This window comes from Rana temporaria, chromosome 2 (assembly GCF_905171775.1).
Source record: "Rana temporaria chromosome 2, aRanTem1.1, whole genome shotgun sequence".
NCBI lineage: Eukaryota > Metazoa > Chordata > Amphibia > Anura > Ranidae > Rana > Rana temporaria.
Genome location: NC_053490.1, coordinates 366463522 through 366483647, shown reverse-complemented (window position 1 = coordinate 366483647; position 20126 = coordinate 366463522). Strand labels below are relative to the sequence as shown.

Here is a 20126-nt window from a genome sequence, read left to right as displayed (position 1 = left end):
TGAGCAAAAAAACCCACAAGGGGAAGTTAAAAAACCATTCGGATTGTGTACAGAAAAATAAGGAAAAAATTAAAAATTAATTACTAAAAAAGCAATTAATATATATGCTTGATCTAGACATATGGAAGTCGAATACAACATCCATGCATAATCTAAACATATGGGAGTCTCATAAAGCACCAATATGGATGGTCCAAATTGGGACACAGATATAAATGAGACGTACACTGACATACAGTATACAGCACAGCTCCAGTCATGTCACAGAGCCTGAGGGCCCCACATAGAATGCAATGGCAGGCAAGTTAGGCAGAAAATATGGAGAATTTTTATAAAACATTCGAGCTGATGTTACTTGGAAAAAAATATATATTAAGTAATATATAGAAGGAAATTGAAATTAAATAAAACATATATATGTCCAAGGATGGGCAATATGAACCAGATACTTGATGGTGGAAAAAATCCAGGTGACAGAGCCCTGGATATTCAACTCCAGGTGTGAAAGGGGCTGAATCCTAAGTTGACAGAGTAGAGCAGCACCTGACGCACAGTAGGCAGGAAGCGATAGTAAAGTCACAGAAGGTCTTACACATAATGCATGGCATAGATAGGGTGATGTAGGGGTGTGACTTGGTGTTCAAAAATCACTGAGGAAGCAGTTCAGATCGAACTCTATATTAAGACCTCTAGGTGTAAAAGTGTCCATATTGAAAATATATTTTGATTCTAGTTGGCTGAGGGCCCTGATTTTATGTCCCCCCCGCCATGGTCTAGAATATGGAGCTATCCCCCAGAATTTAAGGTGAGACGGGTCTTTGTGATGGACCTTGGCAAAGTGGCGAGATACACTGTGGTTAGGAAACCCGTTTTCTATATTTTTCACATGCTCTTTGATGCGTATCCGTAAAAGTCTCTTTGTGCGGCCTACATACTGTAGTCCGCAGCTGCATTCAAGTGCATAAACTGCCCCTTCTGTATTGCAGCCAATAAAGTCCCTTATTTCATACTCTGTACCATTGCTGTTAGACTTAAAGGTAGACACCTTTTTGTTCGGGTGTTTAGTATGTGTGCAAGAGTAGCACCTCTTGCAAGGGTAGAATCCTTTTCCGGTGAAGAATGTGAACAATTTCTTTGGTGGATTGATGACGCTCTTCACTAGTTGGTCCCTCAGTGTGGGGGCTCTCTTGTATGTAAACCTTGGTTTGTCAGGTAGTATATCTCGCAGATCTTTGTCACCTTTAAGGATATGCCAGTGTCTTTGGATAACTTTTTCAATTTTCTTGTGTTGTATGTTATAGTCCAATATAATGGGTACTAAATCTTGTCTGCTTTTTGGAATTTTGCTTTCCAGAAGTGTTTCCCTGGGTATCTTAGACACCTCTTCTATCTTTTGCTTGATGTATATGTTGTTGTATCCCTTCTGGACAAATCTGTCACCTAACTGTTTCGCTTGCTCTTGGAAAACGTCCTGCTTTGTACAATTGCGTCGTAGGCGCATTAATTGCCCTTTCGGTATATTAAAAAGCCAGTTCTTATGATGGCAACTGGTGAGGGGTAAATAGCTGTTTCTGTCCACATTCTTGAAAAAAGTCTTGGTATCAAAGGTTGCATTATTCCTAGAGATCTCCAAATCAAGAAAGGCTATATTGTGTTCTTCAATTTGCCAGGTAAGTTTAATATTTCTAGTGTTGGTATTTAGATTCTCTAGGAAAGTCACCAATGATTGGTGATCGCCTTTCCACAGGATAAAGATGTCATCAATATATCTTTTATATAGCAAAAGATCTGTAGATTGATGAGTGAATACCGCTTCCTCCTCCCATTGGGACATAAACAGCCCTGCCACGCTCGGGGCAAATTTTGCCCCCATCGCCACTCCAGTACGTTGTTGGTAGTACTGGTCGTTGTACCATAGGTGACTGTGTTTTAGACAAAAGTCTAAACACTTGATGATGTACTTCCTTTGTACACAGGGAAGATCGGTGAAATTCCGAAGTCCCCACTTAGTGGCGTCGCAGGCTAGGTGGTGAGGAATAATGGAATACAATGAAGAGACATCGGCCGTGGCCATTAGCAGAGGTCCATCTTCATTCAGCCCGGCCAACAGTTGCAGCATTTCCTTAGTGTCTTTTAGGTATGCGCATGTGTGTTGTACGGCTTGTTGTAAATAGCGATCTATGTATTGACCAAGTCTGGCTGTTATTGAATCTATGCCGTTAACAATGGGTCTGAAGGGAGGGTTTTCTTTATCTTTGTGAATCTTAGGCAAAGCGTATATGATGGGGGTCCTACAAGCTTCAGGGATCAAGTACTTTGCCTCTTTTTTGTCAAGGACTCCTTTTTTGAGGCCCAAGTGCACGACTTGTTCCAGTTCTTTTCTCCATTTGAACATAGGGTTTCCTGACATTGGGCTATAAGTCTCATGATCGTTAAGGAGTTTGAGCATTCCTTTATGATATTGTTCTGTGGTCAGTAACACTATTCCCCCACCTTTATCTGAGGGTCTGATAACGAGATTCTTGTTAGTTCTAAGTTTCTTTATACCGATCTTCATAGATTTAGGTTCCTCTACTTTCTGAATCACTAGTTTCTTGATTTCATCTGTCACCATATTTCTGAATACTTCAATGTGTTTCCCGTCTTTGACTTTGGGGTTGAAGGTGGATTTGTTCCTTAATTGACTGTGGACCACTGTTTCATTTTCCCCTCCAGCATGCTTAAAGGTCTTACCGGTCATGTATTTTTTAATGTTCAGTTTCCTAACATATTTTTCAATATTTATGTAGGTCTGAAATTTATCCATATTCCTGGCCGGTGCATATTTGAGTCCTTTATCTAATACTAGAATTTCTTCTTGGGTCAGTGGTATATCAGTCAGTGTTACATTGTTTCAACAATTTGCATGATAAAACAGGTGTATTTTTCAAACATTTGCAAAGTGTATATGGAAGCCACACAAGTTCCTCTGGGTGCCTCTGTGTAGTCTGGTTCATAACATTAGTCTAGGGCTGCATTTTCTGTGAATCCCAGTGTAAAAAATCTACTGATTCCTGGAGCTGGGTTCAACAGCTGTGTGTAGGTACAATAGCTGTGGCAGCTGAGCCCATACAGTGCAATGACAGGCTGTTGACGGCTGCAGCTATTTGTGACTATTTACACAGCTAGCAATCACCTGCAGTGATTGTGCCTAAATGCACAGGAAGTTTGTCAAACTGTCATTGCACTGTACAGGCCCTGTATCAGTAGCTATTCACACAAAGCTGTCAATACCAGCCGCAGGAATCAGTAGAGTACAGGGGCCAGTACAGGGGGGCCAGGAGTGACCGGTACAGGGGGGGGACCAGGAGGGAACAGTACAGGGGGGGGGGCAGGAGTGAACAGTACAGGGGAGCCAGGAGTGAACAGTACAGGGGAGGAAGGAACAGTGCTGGGAAGCCAGGAAAGAACAGTACAGAGGGGCCAGGAGAGATCAGTATGAGGGGGGCAAGAGAGAACAGTATAGGGGAGCCAGGAGAGAACCAAATAGGAGAGCCAGGAATGAACACTATAGGCAGCCAGGAACAGTACAGGGGGGCAGAAAGGAAACAGCACAGGGGGCCAGGGGGAAACAGTACAGGGGGGTCAGAGAGAACAGTATAGGGGAGCCAGGAGGGACCAGTATAGGGGGGGCAGGGGATGACAGTACAGGGAGGCTAGGAATGAACAGTACAAGGGGGGCCAGGAGAGCACAGCACATGGGGGGCCTGGAGGCAACAGTAAAGGGGGGCCAGGAGGGGACAGTACGGGGGGGCAGAAAGCAAACAGTAATGGGGCAAGGAGCGAACACTACAGTGCAGGGGGGCCAGGAGAGCACAGCACAGTACAGGGGGGCCAGGAGGGAACAGTAAAGGGGGGGGGGAGGAGATCACAGCACTGTGGAAAACGGTACTGGGGGGTCAGAGAAAAAAGTATTGGGGGGCCCAGAGAGAACAGTATAGTACAGAGTGGGCTGTACAGGGGAATCAGGAGAGAAAAGTATAGTACGAGGGGCCTGTAGGGAACTGTACAGGGGAACCAGGAGAGATAAGTATAGTACAGGGGAGCCAGGAGGGAATTGTACAGAAGAACCAGGAGAGAAAAGTATAGTACAGGGGGGCAGCCGAGAAAAGGCAGCAATAATGGCACCGAAAATGTGCTGCGATTTTACCACTTATTTGTGGTTATTTTGCTGCCATTTTACCGCAAATTCACTGCACTTTTTACAGCAAATTCACTGCGGTTTCACCACAAATTTGTAGCAATTTTACCATGCTTTACAGTGCTTATGGTGTGTTTTTCATAGGTCATGTGACTCAAAAACCACATCAAAAACATAACAAGGTTGTAGTAATGATGCGTTCTTGGTGCGTTTTCAATGCCTTTGAACTGGGAGGCGCATTTTTTGTGCGTTTTTTTTAACTGACCAAAAAATTCACCAAGCTGGATTTTTAACACCACAATGGAAGCCCAACGGACCAGTGTGCAGACATACACAGTATTTAAAGGGATACATTTTTCTTTTATCATATATATATATATATATATATATATATATATATATATATATTGTGACAGGAAGTCTGGTAAATCTGGGGGTGTTGTCACAGACGGGAGATACATTTCTGCCTTGTTTAGAAAATTCACCAATTACTATCAGGTGTCGGCTGCAGAGGTAGCCAGAAAGGTTTAAGGACGTTGGTTAGCTTCAGCTGTTCAGAATGAGGAAATTAAGGCCTCTATAAGTTATCCAGAGGATTACTGCTCAATGCTGCATCTTGAGGCTTGTTGAGTTAAGGAGAGCAGTGAGCTGAGGAAGACTTCTGAAGGTGAAGTGGTTGTTGATATTTTTGCTGTGTGATAAGAAAATCAAAAAGACTATTGTTTTCTGCTGGAAGACCAGCAGTGTCTGCCCAGCAGTGGGCTGTGCCAGACTCCATAGGTAGGTTCCTGTGTTGTGAAGGTAGACGGCCCAAGTGGCCAGGGTTTATTTTATGTTTTGTTTTGTTTATACTGTTTGGATGCTTGCACTTGTTTCCAGCAATATGGAAGAATAAACCATAACCCTTGTTTTTTCAACCACCCACGGCTGCCTCTCTGTATAATTCAGTGTGTAGTGAACTGACCATGTTTGAGAGAACAGCAGAAAAAGAGAGTTGGCCTAAAGAACAGTGGGCTGGACTAGCGACCCAAACAAAGTAATAAACAAAAAACACAAGCTCCTGCGCATGGGTGGATTGTCCGACAGTTAGTCAATATTCCGCATGGGAATTTCCACAAATGTCAAAACTGGTAACAATGGCCTTGCTGCCCTTCAGGGATGGGGAACATCCTAGCAGAGAACAAAAAGAAGAAAAAGAAAGGCGCACCAGCCTAGTGTATTACCGTTGACAGTTTAACCTCTTGACCACTGGGCACTTAAACCCCCTTCCTAACCAGACCAATTTTCAGCTTTCGGTGGTCTCACAATTTGAATGACAATTACTCAGTCATACAACATTGTACCCATCTGAAATTTTTGTCCTTTTTTCCCCACAAATAGAGCTTTCTTTTGGTGGTATTTGATCGCCTCTGGGTTTTTTATTTTTTGCGCTAAAAAAGAAAAAACACTGACAATTCTGTAAAAAAAAAAAAAAAAATCTTGTTTCTGTCATATTAGCGGGTATTGCGGAGTATTGGGGGTATTGCGGAGTATTGGCGGTATTGCAGAGTATGGGGGGGTTATTGCAGAGTATGGGGGGGTTATTGCAGAGTATGGGGGGGTTATTGCAGAGTATGGGGGGGGTTATTGCAGCGTATGGGGGGGCTATTGCAGAGTATGGGGGGGCTATTGTAGAGTATGGGGGGGTTAGTGCAGAGTATGGGGGGGTTATTGCAGAGTATGGGGGGTATTGCAGAGTATGGGGGGTTATTTCAGAGTGTTGATTTTATTGCAGAGTATTGCGCAGGGAAGGATGGCTGGATCTGTGACTGCATTTGTCACAGATCCAGCCACAGCAGCTGCTGCTGCTTCCGCTCTCCCTCCTCTCCTCTCACACTGTACCGATCAGTACAGAGAGGAGAGGGAGGAACCGGCGTCATTACATGACGGAGCGATCACGTGGTAAACCGCCGCTATCAGGGGGCGCGCGAGTGAAGGATTCGTGAAGGATTCTGGGAGGACGTCCCAGGGACGTCCTCCCAGAATAACTCCACCGCGCTGTAGACGTCTTTTGTCTATGGCGCGGTGGGGAAGAGGTTAATAAATAAATAAGATAAAATATAACTACTCACAAACGAAATGGTATAAAAGGCTTGTCAACAACGATATGATGATGAATACCCCTCGAGCCACAATCCCAGAGGCCTCTTCATCAGAGCTCAGCAGTACCCATACTGCTGAGCTCTGATGAAGAGGCCTCTGTTGCCTTGAAACGCGTCAGCCGGCAGTGACACACCTCTTTCCCCCCTATCCGGGATTGTGGCTCAAGGGGTATTTATCATCATATGGTTGTTGACAAGCCTTTTATACCATTTCGTTTGTGAGTAGTTATATTTTATCTTATTTATTTATTAAACTGTCAACGGTAATACACTAGGCTGGTGCGCCTTTCTCTTTCTGTTCTTTTTGGACTAGTGGCCCCCCTATTATCTGAAGAAGCCCAAAAGGCATATTTTGATTTGGAGCTTGCAGATGCAAAAAACTATGATTGGTTAAAAGAGGAAATATTGGCACGTTTTGGTGTAACCCTGGCTGTCCGTGCTCAGCGGGTCCACAATTGGAGTTATCAGCTGAAGAAGCCACCTCGATCGCAGATGTATGACCTCATCCATTTGGCCAGGAAATGGCTGCAGCCAGAAACTCTGTCCGGACCAAAAATTTTGGAGCGAGTAGTCATGGACAAATTTCTTAGGTCTCTTCCTAACACCCTGCAGAAATGGGTGAGCCATGGCGGTCCGGAAACCTGCAGACAAACTAGTAGACCTGGTCCAAAGGTACCTAACAGAAAATTTGTCCCCTTTTCCCAGAGACGCACAGACTTTCCACCCCAAGACCAGACCCTCCCCACCTATAGGTAAGACTGCAACAAAGGATGGGGGTGGAGAGAGGGACCAAAGAACAACTAGAGGTATTATCGGGACCACTGCTAGTGGTTGGCGAGAGCGGCCTGGAAGACCCATCCCACAAGAGAGGACCAAAAGGTTGATTTGTTACCGTTGCCGAGAAGAGGGACATGTAGCAGCGGTTTGCCCAGTGGTTGATGAGCCAATGCAGTGTGACTTTCTGACAGAGAGACGACAGTCCCTTTTTGCAACCACATGCACTGCAGTAAAGGGGAATGAGAAACCTTTATGTAGAATGTGCTTAGATGGTAAAGATGTTGTGGTATTGTTGGATTTAGGTAGCCTGGTCACCTTAGTGAAAAGTGATTTAGTGGTGGGAAAAACCTTACATCCTAGGAAAATGGCTGTAGTTTGTGTACATGGGGACACTCGAGAATATCCGGTGACTACGGTTTCCTTTGAAACCTCCCTCGGTAACTTGTGTCACCAAGTGGGTCTAGTTCCCCGACTGCCACATGACGCCATTGTGGGAAGGGATTTCTCAAAGTTCTGGGAACTCTGGGATTGCCCAGATTCCCCAGTAAGTGGTTCTTCTGAGCCTGAATCATCTACTCCAGAATCCTCTAACTGTGAGGATTCTCCTGAGTTTCCGTTCTCAGTCTTAGCAGGGGAAACACCAGTCCCTAGGGAGGATCCGGCTACCTCAGAAGAGGAACAGCGGCCAATAGGGTTTGATGACCTCGAGGTGCACAGAGAAACTTTTATCACTGAGCAATTGAGGGACCCCACATTGCTAAGAGCCCGGGAGAATGTAGTGAAGATAGATGGGGAGTTAGTTAACCCTGACGAGAGGGTTGCCCTCCCTTACTTCATTATTGAAAGGGACCTGTTATATCGAGTGTCACAGAGGATAGAGGACACCATTGAGCAACTGGTAGTGCCTAAACCGTACCGCAAGATGGTGTTGGAACTGGCCCATGGGCACATTCTTGGGGGACATTTGGGTGCAGTAATCTGACACACTGGACAGGAAGAGCAGTACACCCAAATGTCCCCCAAGAATGTTCCCATGGGCCAGTTCCATTGTCTTAGTACCCAAACCAGATGGAAGTTGGCGGTTTTGTAATGATTTTCGCCGCCTGAATAAAATCACTAAGTTTGACACCTATCCTATGCCCCGCATAGATGAACTGATTGATCGCCTAGGCACATGACGACGTTAGACCTGACTAAGGGTTATTGGCAAATTCCTCTCTCGGAGTCGGCCAGGGAAAAAACAGCATTTGTAACTCCAGAAGGATCTTTCCAATATCGGAGGATGCCTTTTGGGTTACAGAATGCTCCCGCCACGTTTCAACGCACCATGGCTAAAGACCCTTCGGCCTCATCGAGCCTATGCTGCTGCATACCTCGATGATGTGGTCATCCACAGTGAGGATTGGGACCAGGTGTTGGCTGCAGAGGTAGCCAGAAAGGTTTAAGGACGTTGGATAGCTTCAGCTGTTCAGAATGAGGAAATTAAGGCCTCTATAAGTTGTCCAGAGGATTACTGCTCAATGCTGCATCCTGAGGCTTGTTGAGTTAAGGAGAGCAGTGAGCTGAGGTGAAGTGGTTGTTGATATTTTTGCTGTGTGATAAGAAAATCAAAAAGACTATTGTTTTCTGCTAGAAGACCAGCAGTGTCTGCCCAGCAGTAGGCTGTGCCAGACTCCATAGGTAGGTTCCTGTGTTGTGAAGGTAGATGGCCCAAGTGGCCAGGGTTTATTTTATGTTTTGTTTTGTTTATGCTGTTTGGATGCTTGCACTTGTTTCCAGCAATATGGAAGAATAAACCATAACCCTTGTTTTTTCAACCACCCATGGCTGCCTCTCTGTATAATTCAGTGTGTAGTGAACCCACTCAGGAAGTCACACACCCCCGCTACCGAGCTAACCCCTTACAATATATATATACACACACACACACAGTATCTCACAAAAATAAGTTCACCCCTCAGATTTTTGTAAATATTTTTATCATATCTTTTGATGTGACAAAACTGAATAAGTTACATTTTGCTACAATGTAAAGTAGCAAGTGTACAGCTTGTTTAAAGGAGTTGTAAAGGAAAAAAATGTTTTGCCTAAAATTAATGTCTGCAAGGTAGACAGACAGAATAGTGTAATGATTCTGTTAAAAAACTAGTAAATACCTATTAAATTCCTTCATCTATATCACCTCCGGCGTTCTAGTTTCTGTTCTCTCATTCACTTCCTGGTTTGCATCGCTCGTTCATGTAAGAACTACATTTCCCAGTATGCATTGCGGCACGCCCAGTAATTCACACCTCCTTGAAGTCTCTAACACGTAGAGAGCATCCTGCCACACAGATGTAGTTCCCAGGAGAGGGGGAGCATGTTACTGACCACCGCAGTAAAGCCTACCGTCACAGTGGTCAGTAAAATCAAAAGCAGGAAGTGAACAGAACAGAGAAGAAATAGAGCAACAATCGGAATTTTGGAAAAATTGAGAACCAGCTCTCAAATTTTTGCTGTCGGAAATTCCGACAGAAAAAGTCAGATGAAGCCTACACATGGTAGGAATTTCTGACCAAAAGCTAACATCGAACTTTTCTTGTCGGAATTGCCGATCATGTGTACGCGCCATTAGAGACCTTGCACTCCTCCGCCTTCCATTAGAGGATACTCACAGATGCTCAATAGGGTTTAGGTCTGGAGACATGCTTGGCCAGTCCATCATCTTTACCCTCAGCTTCTTTAGCAAGGCAGTGGTCGTCTTGGAGGTGTGTTTGGTATCGTTATCATGTTGGAATACTGCCCTGTGGCCCAGTCTCCGAAGAGAGGGGATCACGCTCTGCTTCAGTATGTCATAGTACAAGTTGGCATTCATGGTTTCCTCAATAACCTGTAGCTCCCCAGTGCCAGTAGCACTCATACAGCCCCAGACAATGACACTCCCACCACCATGCTTGACTTGACTGAGTGCACATGCTCAGCATTATATCCATAGGTTGTCTTTGGGAAATAGACATATGAGTGCTGCCAGCATTGCTACAGAGATTGAAGGGGTGGTGGGGTCAGCCTGTCAGTGCTCACACCATATGCAGCACACTGCATCAAATTGGTCTGCATGGCTGTCGTCCCAGAAGGAAGCCTATTCTAAAGAGGATGCACAAGAAAGCCTGCAAACAGTTTGTTGAAGACAACCAGGCTAAGGGCATGGATTACTGGAACCATGTCCTGTGGTCTGATGAGATCAAGATAAACTTATTTGGTTCAGATGGTGGCAACCAGCTGAGGAGTACAAAGACAGGTGTTTCTTGCCTACAGTGAAGCATGGTGGTGGGAGTGTCATGATCTGGGGTTGCTGAGTGCTGCCGGCACTGGGGAACTACAGTTCATTGTGGGGACCATGAATGCCAACATGTACTGTGACATACTGAAGCAGAGCATGATCCCCTCCCTTTGGAGACTGGGCCGCAGGGCTATATTGCAACATGATAACGACCCAAAACACCTCCAAGACGACCACTGCCTTGCTAAAGAAGCTGAAGGTAATGGTGATGGACTGGCCAACCATTTCTCCAGACCTAAACCCTATTTAGCATCTGTGGGGCATCCACAAACAGAAGGTGGAGGAGCCCAAGTGCTCTAACATCCAACAGCTCTGTGATATCATCACTGAGGAGTGGAAAAGGACTCCAGTGGCAACCTGTGAAGCTCTGGTGAACGCCATGCCCAAAAGGGTTAAGGCAGTGTTGGAGAATAATGGTGGCCACATAAAATATTGACACTTTGGGCCCAATTTGGACATTTTCACTTAGGAGTGTACTCACTTCTGTTGCCAGCGGTTTATACAATAATGGCTGTGTGATGAGGTATTTTGAGGGGACACAAAATTAAGGAGGCTGCCATTGCTCCCTTATCCCTCTCTCTGGTCAATGATAGCAATCCACTTATTTGTCATAGCACAAGTTTCTTCTATTATCTACACCTGTAATGTGTCAATATACAGTATGATGCACTATAGATTCAGAATATATTTCTATTTGCTCTATTTCAGGAGTGGGAAGTGAATATACTTTATTTCTTGCACTGGGACTTGGAAATTATAATATCTCTTGACTTTCTGGACCATATTTTGGAAAGACTGTTGCTATCCACAACCAGCCGTGTCTCACTTACAAGACATTCTCGAATATTTTTGACATTTTGTGCACTTGGTATGTATGTATTCATGATGCAAGCTGTCCAAATGTCACACTACATTTCTATTTATTTATTTACTCAATATATATCCAAACTCCTGTACACTTGTTTATGATATTAATATGAAAAAAGTGTAGTGCTTATTATTATATAAAATAAATTATTTAGGCCAAATAATAAAATGTAGAAAATCCAATATGTAAATAAAAAAACTCATCAATTATCTCAAATAACACCACGTGACAAATTAATAATTATAAATTCCACCTATCAGTGAAAAATTGCATATACATATAGAATGAGGATTGAATCCATTCAATAAAAAAGAGTGGCAATAGTCCAAAAAGTGTGGAGAAAATTACAAATTGGAGTGGAGAGTCCAACACAAATGTAACCCTCCAGATAGAGAGACGATAGCCAGGAACATCACCACCGATGATGAGAGGAGGCTTACCAGATATAAATGACTTAGAGAGGCATATACCAGCCAAGTCACAAACAGCTTATAAGGTCGGTCAACTTGATGGGTACAGCTGATCCTGGATCCAAACGGCAACTCAACATAAGCAATCCAAAGCTTCAATATATATTATGGGATGTATGGCGTGTACTCTTGTTGAAGGCAGAGACTCAGTATCGTTATGCCATGCGTAATAAAAGAAAACCGCATTGCATAATACCGTTTAAGAGTAGTATTTATTTATAAAATGAACACTCACATTTAGGATTATCATCATAGGCATATCATAAAAAAATAGTACTGGAGCAATGTATAAAGACGGGTCCGCCCGACATGTTTCAACTAAAAAGTTGTCATCTGGGGTGTGGACCCCCCACTTTTACATCGCTATTTGAAGACAAAATTACCCCATTTGGAAAGACCCTGATTTTGGAAATCGTGTGTCATCACTTCCTGTTTATTAACCCGCATATGGATGGTTTATAATATGGAGGGACTAAATCGACACAAATGAATATAGAATAGCCAGCTACTTTGCTGTTCCACAAGCCCCATATATCTCTCTCAGAGTGATGGCGAGCGTCACCCTCATAAGCTAGAGGCACTAAAGAAAACCAAGCCTCGCTGTGAAAATGAGGCTGCGTGACGTCAGTTCCGCTTCCGTGTGTTAGAATATCCAAGCCTCATTATAAAAACGAGGCTGGATGACGTAGACGCTGCCCGCAACACGTGAGAGGATGGTTTTAATGGAGACAGCCAAGCCTCGCTATGAAAGTAACTGGAAATTGTCACTACCAATCATCTGCGGTACCTTAGTTCACAGGAAATTGAACCAAGCCTCGCTCCAAAGACACAGGGCTCGGAATTGTAAACAAACTCAAATATACTGTATTACAGAAATGACGCCGGGCTAAATATTAGCAATAATGCCATAAATTATAACATTGCAATAATAGTGTTTAACCAGTATACCAGTCATTTCGAACTGGGGTCATCTAACAATATTTCATAAATCATATCTTTAATACATATTTTAATGATCAAAAAATAAAATAAAAAATGTGTACATTATAATTAGGCTTAAATGTTTCATTTTTATAATGAGGCTTGGATATTATAACACACAGAAGCGGAACTGATGTCACGTGGCCTCATTTTCACAGCGAGGCTTGGTTTTCTTTAGTGCCTCTAGCTTATGAGAGTAACGCTCGCCGATATATGGGGCTTGTGGAACAGCAAAGTAGCTGGCTATTCTTCTATATTCATTTGTGTCGATTTAGTCCCTCCATATAAACCATTTATACGTGGAATTTGGCCGGCCTGTCCCGCTGTCATCACTTCTGGGATTAAACAAACCGGAAGTGATGACAAACGATTTCCGAATTCAGGGTCTTTCCAATTGGGGTAATTTTGTCTTCAAATAACGATGTAGAAGTGGGGGGTCCACACCCCAGATGACGTTGGGTGGACCCACCTTTATACATCGCTCTAGTACTATTTTTTTATGATATGCCTATGATGATCATCCTAAATGTGAGTGTTCATTTTATATATATTTTATAAATAAATACTACTCTTAAACGGTATTATGCAATGCGGTTTTCTTTTATTCCGAATGGCATAACGATACAGAGTCTCTGTCTTCAACAAGAGTACACACCATACATCCCATAATATATATTGAAGCTTTGGATTGCTTATGTTGAGTTGCCGTTTGGATCCAGGATCAGCTGTACCCATCAAGTTGACCGACCTTATAAGCTGTTTGTGACTTGGGTAGTATATGCCTCTCTAAGTTATTTATATCCGGTAAGCCTCCTCTCATCATCGGTGGTGGTGTTCCTGGTTATCCACTGATTTGAATCCTGAACATATTAGTTTTCTTTTAGATAGTTTGAGATTTTGTTTACTGAAGAATTATTTTTGGTTCAATAAGGATTTCTTCCTACAGCAGCGAGGAGTTGCGATGGGAGCTCGTTTTGCTCCCAGTGTGGCCAATTTATTTATGGCCCACTGGGAGCGGGATGTAGTCTTCCACGATACACCGCCTCAGCTCCTCTGTTATCGCAGATATATAGACGATTTAGTGATGGTCTGGGAGGGTGATATGCCCTCATTGGAGATTTTTATGGCCAAATTAAACTCCAATGATAAAGGTATTGTCCTAACTTGGACAGTTTCCCCTGAACAGGTAATTTTCCTAGATCTTGAGATCTTCAAATCTGGATCCAAGTTGGCTACTAGGAATCACTTTAAGGCTGTAGATCGAAATGGGTATATCCCTTTAACTAGCTGCCATCATAAATTGTGGCTATGCAATATTCCTCGTGGCCAGTTCGTCAGACTTCGTAGGAATTGTGCTTTGGATTCCGATTATGCTGTACAGTCTGAGGAATTGGCCACTAGATTTGTATCTAAAGGCTATTCCAGGTCTTCCGTGAGTCAGGAGATGGAAAAGGTCAAAAACCTAGATAGGAATCTGATTATTATGGATAAACCTCCGACCGCAGAAATGGATAGATCCAATTACAAAATGTTGTTGGATTATAACATCCAACACAAAAAGTTTGAAAGGATTGTGGCCAAGCATTGGCCTGTCTTAAAGGGAGATGTGGTCCTAGGTCCGGTTCTTCCAGAACGTCCACAGTTCGTGTATAGGAAGGCCCCTTCACTTAGAGATCGGTTGGCTCCAGGGGTGATAGATCCACCTGTCATCCCGAGACCCAAACTTTTTAATTTCTTATCTGGTTTCTATGCCTGTGGCAGATGCGCAACCTGCAAACATGCCAAACGTAATATCAAGAAACGTAAGTCCTTTATTTCCAATACTACCGGAATTGAATATCCAATCAAGCAATTAATTACCTGCTCGACTACGGGCGTGGTTTATATGCTTGAATGCCAGTGTGGATTGCAATATGTCGGACGTACCTCGCGTGAGTTGCATGTGAGGGTTGGAGAACATATTAGCAACATTCGACGTGGCATTAAGACTCATAGTGTTTCTAAGCATTTTAGAGAATGCCATGGCAGAGATCCCAAAGATCTTAAATTTTGGGGCATTGAAAAGGTCACCAAACATTGGAGAGGAGGACATTACATACGACAGCTTAGCCGTCGTGAATCTTTTTGGATTTATGAAACCAAGGTTTCGGCTCCACTAGGCCTCAATGTTGAGTTCGACCTAAATTGTTTTATCTCTAATCGTTAATTTTTTATTTTGTATTATTCAGTATTTGGGGGATATTTGCAATTTTTAATAAAACATTTTTTTAGTAATTTTATCTTTTTTAATATTAATATTTAATAATATATATCTTTATCTTTTACATTTTCATATGACTAGATTTTGTGTATGTATTATTGTAATAATACCCACTGCAGACTTGTTCTGTATAAAAAGGGATTAAGATTTTAATTTATCTCTTATGGTTTCATAAAAATGTTTTTAATATGTTGTAAATTATACTGGAGTTATCTGCTAATTTTAGTGGTATCCTTTTATTGTAATGGTGAGGCGATCGTGGTTGACGTCACGTTTATAATAATTTTTAAATTATTTTCTCCATACTTATAAACCTGCTGGTCCTTCTTTAATTAGGTGGACCGTTTTTTCCTGTGCATTGTGCTATTGCATATTAGTTGCCTTTTTATCAATTGGCCACTAGATGGCGCAGGTTAGCAGGAATTGGTGTGTTGCGATGGCAACCATACACTATATATGACGCCGCGGGATGTTCACGTTAGCCTCTCTACCCCACGCTGAGGAAGTTCCGCCCATAGGAACGTAACGCGTACGAGGGGGAGGAGCTTCGTGACGTCACCCGCGCTCGCCGACCCAACGCTGATGTGTGAGCTGTGTTAGATCCGGAAGCCCTGGAGCTCCGTGCTGTGCTGCCACGCTCTACACTCGGCTTTGAGTGTTGTTTAATGTGAGTCTATTTTGATTTTTATTGTTCATTAAATCCAGTATAAAGACAGAGAGCACTAGTTTGTCCCCTTTCTGTTTTATATAAATTCTCCGTGGTCTCTGGGAGTGCTGAGCCGTTTTGCTGCCTGCTGCCTGCTGTACATCTCTTTAACTTGGAAGTGTCCTGTGCTTGCCTTGGAGGTTTTCAAAAAGCTTTGTGACCTAGCCATGGTCGAATGGCTGAGGTGAGGGGCCATCTGTAATTAGTGGTGGAGGAACCTTCCTGTTGATCACCGTTTCTGATGTTTATCACGAAAAGTCACTTCATTATTTGGAGCACCTTTGGACTTTTTTCACTGATGCACTTTATGGATGTCTCTTTGTGTCATTATTAGAATTTTATATTTGATCATTACCTTTGATATTGTTTAAATTTTATGTCTTTGCGCTGCACTTTATTACCATTGATCACTATTGGGATTTTGTATTTGAATTTATCCTTCAGTGCTGGCTTGCAATTTTTTAGGTTTATTTAGTTTAATTTTTCCAGCGCTGAATTTCTTTATTACTTTTTGTTCCTGGTTATCGTCTCTCTATCTAGAGGGTTACATTTGTGTTGGACTCTCCACTCCAATTTGTAATTTTCTCCACACTTTTTGGACTATTGCCACTCTTTTTTTTATTGAATGGATTCAATCCACATTCTATATTTATATGCATTTTTTCACTGATAGGTGGAATTTATAATTGTTCATTTGTCACGTGGTATTATTTGAGATAATTGATAAGTTTTTTATTTACATATTGGATTTTCTATATTTTATTATGTGGCCTAAATAATTAATTTTATATAATAATAAGCGCTACACTTTTTTTCATATTCACAATTTTGCTTTTTGACAGCTAATTTTTGTATTCACGTTTGCACACATCGCAGTATTCCTTTTTATTTTCTAACTTGTTTATGATTTGCCTTGTATTTTAGTTATTGAAGCAAAATATTGTTTTATCGTATCTTGCCTCTTGACAGACAATAACATTGCAGCATTTGCTCCATCAGTGATTGCCGCAGCATGTGTTGCTACAGCATTGCTCAGACTAGGGCTACATCTAAACTCTGCAGAGGACCTCATTATATATTTGGCAGAACTTATTCAAGCTGATACAGTAAGTAATCAAAAACTGGAAGAGCTTTAATTTAATTGTAGACCAATAAAGTAAAACAAAGAGCTGTTGAAATGACTAAACATGATGTAATACTTTGAACTACCTAGCTTTCAGCATGAGATGCCAAGAGGGTAAAAATAGTAAAAATATCCTCTTATCCTGTCATTGTGGATGACACCGCAGCTGACACCGCACAGTCATCAAGGCTTGCGTTGCATCATGTGAGGGTTTTTTTTTTGTTTAGACCTACTCAGTTGTGTCATTGTGAAGAGGAGAGTGAAAACACGGGTGTGTTCCGATAGACACATATGAACATTATGAATGCTATAGCTTTATCAATCGTTAGGGGACACAGGGTTAATTCTGTCTGCTGTCTACAGGAGATTGTACACTAGCAAAGAAAGCTGTTAGTAAGCCAGATATAAGCCCTTCCATCATGTTTTAGTTTTATGCTAGTGTCTTAGGAGAATGCATGCCTTCTGCCTGAGACACACAAACCCTTTCCACTTGACTTCTTTTTTATCAGGATCCGGTGTTCTGTCCAAATTTTTAGCTTAATGCAGAGCCAGAAAGTTCATTGAAGGCCGTACAGTAAAACCTTTTTGAGAGTAACTTGGTTTGAGAGCGTTTTGCAAGACAAGCAACATTTTTTTTATAAATTTTGACTTGATATACAAGCGATGTCTTGATATAAGAGTAAAGTCATGTCACAACTGAGTATAAAAAAGAAGAGAGGCGCCTCTAAGTGTAGCAATATGGTTACATTTAATGAAGGTACAACATTTAGAAACTCACATGGTTCATGATTAAAGCGGAGGTCCACACAAAAAGTGAACCTCTGCTTTTCAGAACCCTCCCCCCCCTCCGGTGTCAGATTTGGCACCTTTCAGGGGGAGGGGGGTGCAGATACCTGTATAATACAGGTATTTGCACCTACTTCCGGGCATAGACTCCCGCGGGTCACACCCCAATCCACCCCCCCACTGTCTTCTGGGAAACACACTAGTTCCAGAAGACAGCGGGGACCAGTGAGGACACGCAGTGCGACATGCGCAGTAGGGAACCGGGAAGTGAAGCCGCAGAGCTTCACTTCCTGATTCCCTCACCGAAGGAAGCGGCGGGGCAGCCGAAAGCTGAGCGATTGCTCGGCTCCGGCTGCCGACATCGCGGGCACCCTGGATAGGTAAGTGTCCATTTATTAAAAGTCAGCAGCTGCAGTATTAATATTTCTTTTTAGGCGGACATTTGCTTTAAAACAGACACATCTAAGTATGCAGGCATCCAGGGTAAAGCTGTCCACATAGACTATTCTCCTCACTGCCATTGATGTTGTCCCTTCCACGAGCGGTTCAAGCCTCGCTTTCAGATCGCTCTACTGCAGAGTAGTCTTCCCGGTCACGATTGTAGATTGATAGCGATGAGAGCCGGCGGTGCGGAGGACAGTCTATGTGGACAGCTTTACCCCGGATGTCTGCATACCTAGATGTGCCTCTTTTAATCATCAACCATGTGAGTTGCTAAATGTTGTACCTTCATGAAATGTAACCATATTGCTACATTTAGAGGTGCCTCTCTTTTATACTCTGTAGCTTCTGTTGGATTTGCTTCTAATCCCCTTGTGGAGGCTGCCATTTGTGGATGGACATTTTATGGTTACACAACTTATCACATTGCTATAATCTTTTTATATGGACTATAAACTGAAGGACTTATGAATAAATGGTTGTGGAACAAATCATTTGAGTTTCCTTTATTTCTTATGGGAAAATTTTCTTTGATATACAAGTGCTTTGGATTACAAGCATGCTTCCGGAACGAATTATGTTTGCAATCCAAGGTTTTACTGTACCTGGACCCTGCCATTCTGAAGATGTGGGTGTGACCTGAAATTTGCCTGTAGAGCACTGTGCTCTGCTTGGGAGACAGACATTTGTTTTCTTCTTGGGGAGTGTTGTGGGCATTCATTGGTACAGGGCATACACCCACCCTCCTGTGCTACTGCGAAGGCACAACCTGGAGGCCACTATGCACGGAGCCCATCTTGGGAATCGGCCTTTCTTCTCCATTGGGACTCCAGCAAATCAGAACACAGTTTGCTAAACTCCTACAAAGCACAAGCTGCAACACAACCAGGGACCCCAAAGCCTCCAGGTGGTGGAGCACTTCCAGGCTAACCCCCACCCCCTTTCTTGGTGTTATCACTAAGGATCGTGAGTATTGTGCCCCCTTGTGGGCCTAGCAAGAATGTCAGATCTGGCACCAGGGGAATGGGGACCATATGTACTAGGCTCCTTTCAGGAGACAGTTTTTCCTTCACATTAATTTAAGGGGCAGAAAAACAGCTCTGGCAACATCCAGTTTCTCACTAATTCCTTCAAGAACTCTTTCCTTAGGGACTTTAATGTCAAAGGAGGAATTCTAAACTGCATTTTCCACTGTGTTTGCACAGCTGGTGGCTATCCTAAAGGTTTTCAAAGAGATTACCTTAAAGTAGAATTCCAGGATATACCTAACTGAATTTAAAATCCCCCTTCCTAACATCTATTCTGATTAACCTGTGTAAGACAGATCTGTATACTTACCTTTTTTCAGGTTGGACCAGTCACATGATCTCTCTTGTTTCAACCAAGGAGAGCTGCGAACCAAAAGATGTGAATGTGAGCCACTCAGGCTATGCAGAGGGAGCATTTTTAAGATTAGTTAGGCTTATATTGGAATTCTACTTTACGAGGTCGAAGTCCCCATCCTCACAGACACTACCTGGCGATTTTCCTGTACCACCCTTTCTCAGGTTGGATGAGGAGGAAACGGAGGAGGCAAAGCTCAAGGAAACAGACTCTTCCAGGGCAGGCATATTCTCTGAAGAAGATGCCCAGGTTTCTCATAGTTGTCAACAGTCCACAGTGAGTGTTCTCACAGGGGTGGTCCATAAGAACTTAAAAAAAAAAGGTGAGTCCCCTTTTAAAATGTCCTTTTCCTTGGCTAGTGTGGGCGTGCAACCAACAATTGTATCCATGGGGGTTTGTCAAGCTTTGTTGGTCTAGACATAGTACAAAGAACCTGGAGCCTTCCTCAAAGCATTGTGCTTCTGCGTGGATGGACTGGGGGATTCTCTCCTGCAACTCTTTTGCCTGGAGCTTATGTCAGTGCTCATGAATCAAATGCTTTGGCAAGAATGTTTATCAGTTGAGCTCGCCAGCAGGAAGCAGTTGCAATGCATGCTCTGCTTCACCCCAGATGATGTCCTTGGGACGAAACGTGTCAGTCTGAAACCCCGCAACACTGATCTAGGTAAACAGTCTCTGTCAGAGATCCAAT

The 20126-nt window shown here is 42.9% G+C and overlaps 1 protein-coding gene across 2 annotated transcripts in view; it reads left to right on the top strand.

The window, feature by feature from the left end:
* The window catches only part of CCND3 (cyclin D3), a 59988-nt gene that overhangs the window by 21778 nt on the left and 18084 nt on the right, over positions 1–20126 (top strand). The window contains exons 3-4 of one of the 2 annotated variants that reach the window (XM_040337701.1): positions 11126–11285; positions 16702–16808. In XM_040337701.1, coding sequence (XP_040193635.1) covers positions 11126–11285; positions 16702–16808 — 267 coding nt within the window. Of the gene's footprint in view, positions 1–11125; positions 11286–16671; positions 16809–20126 lie in introns of both variants that reach the window. The other variant, XM_040337700.1, reaches the window with a different exon arrangement.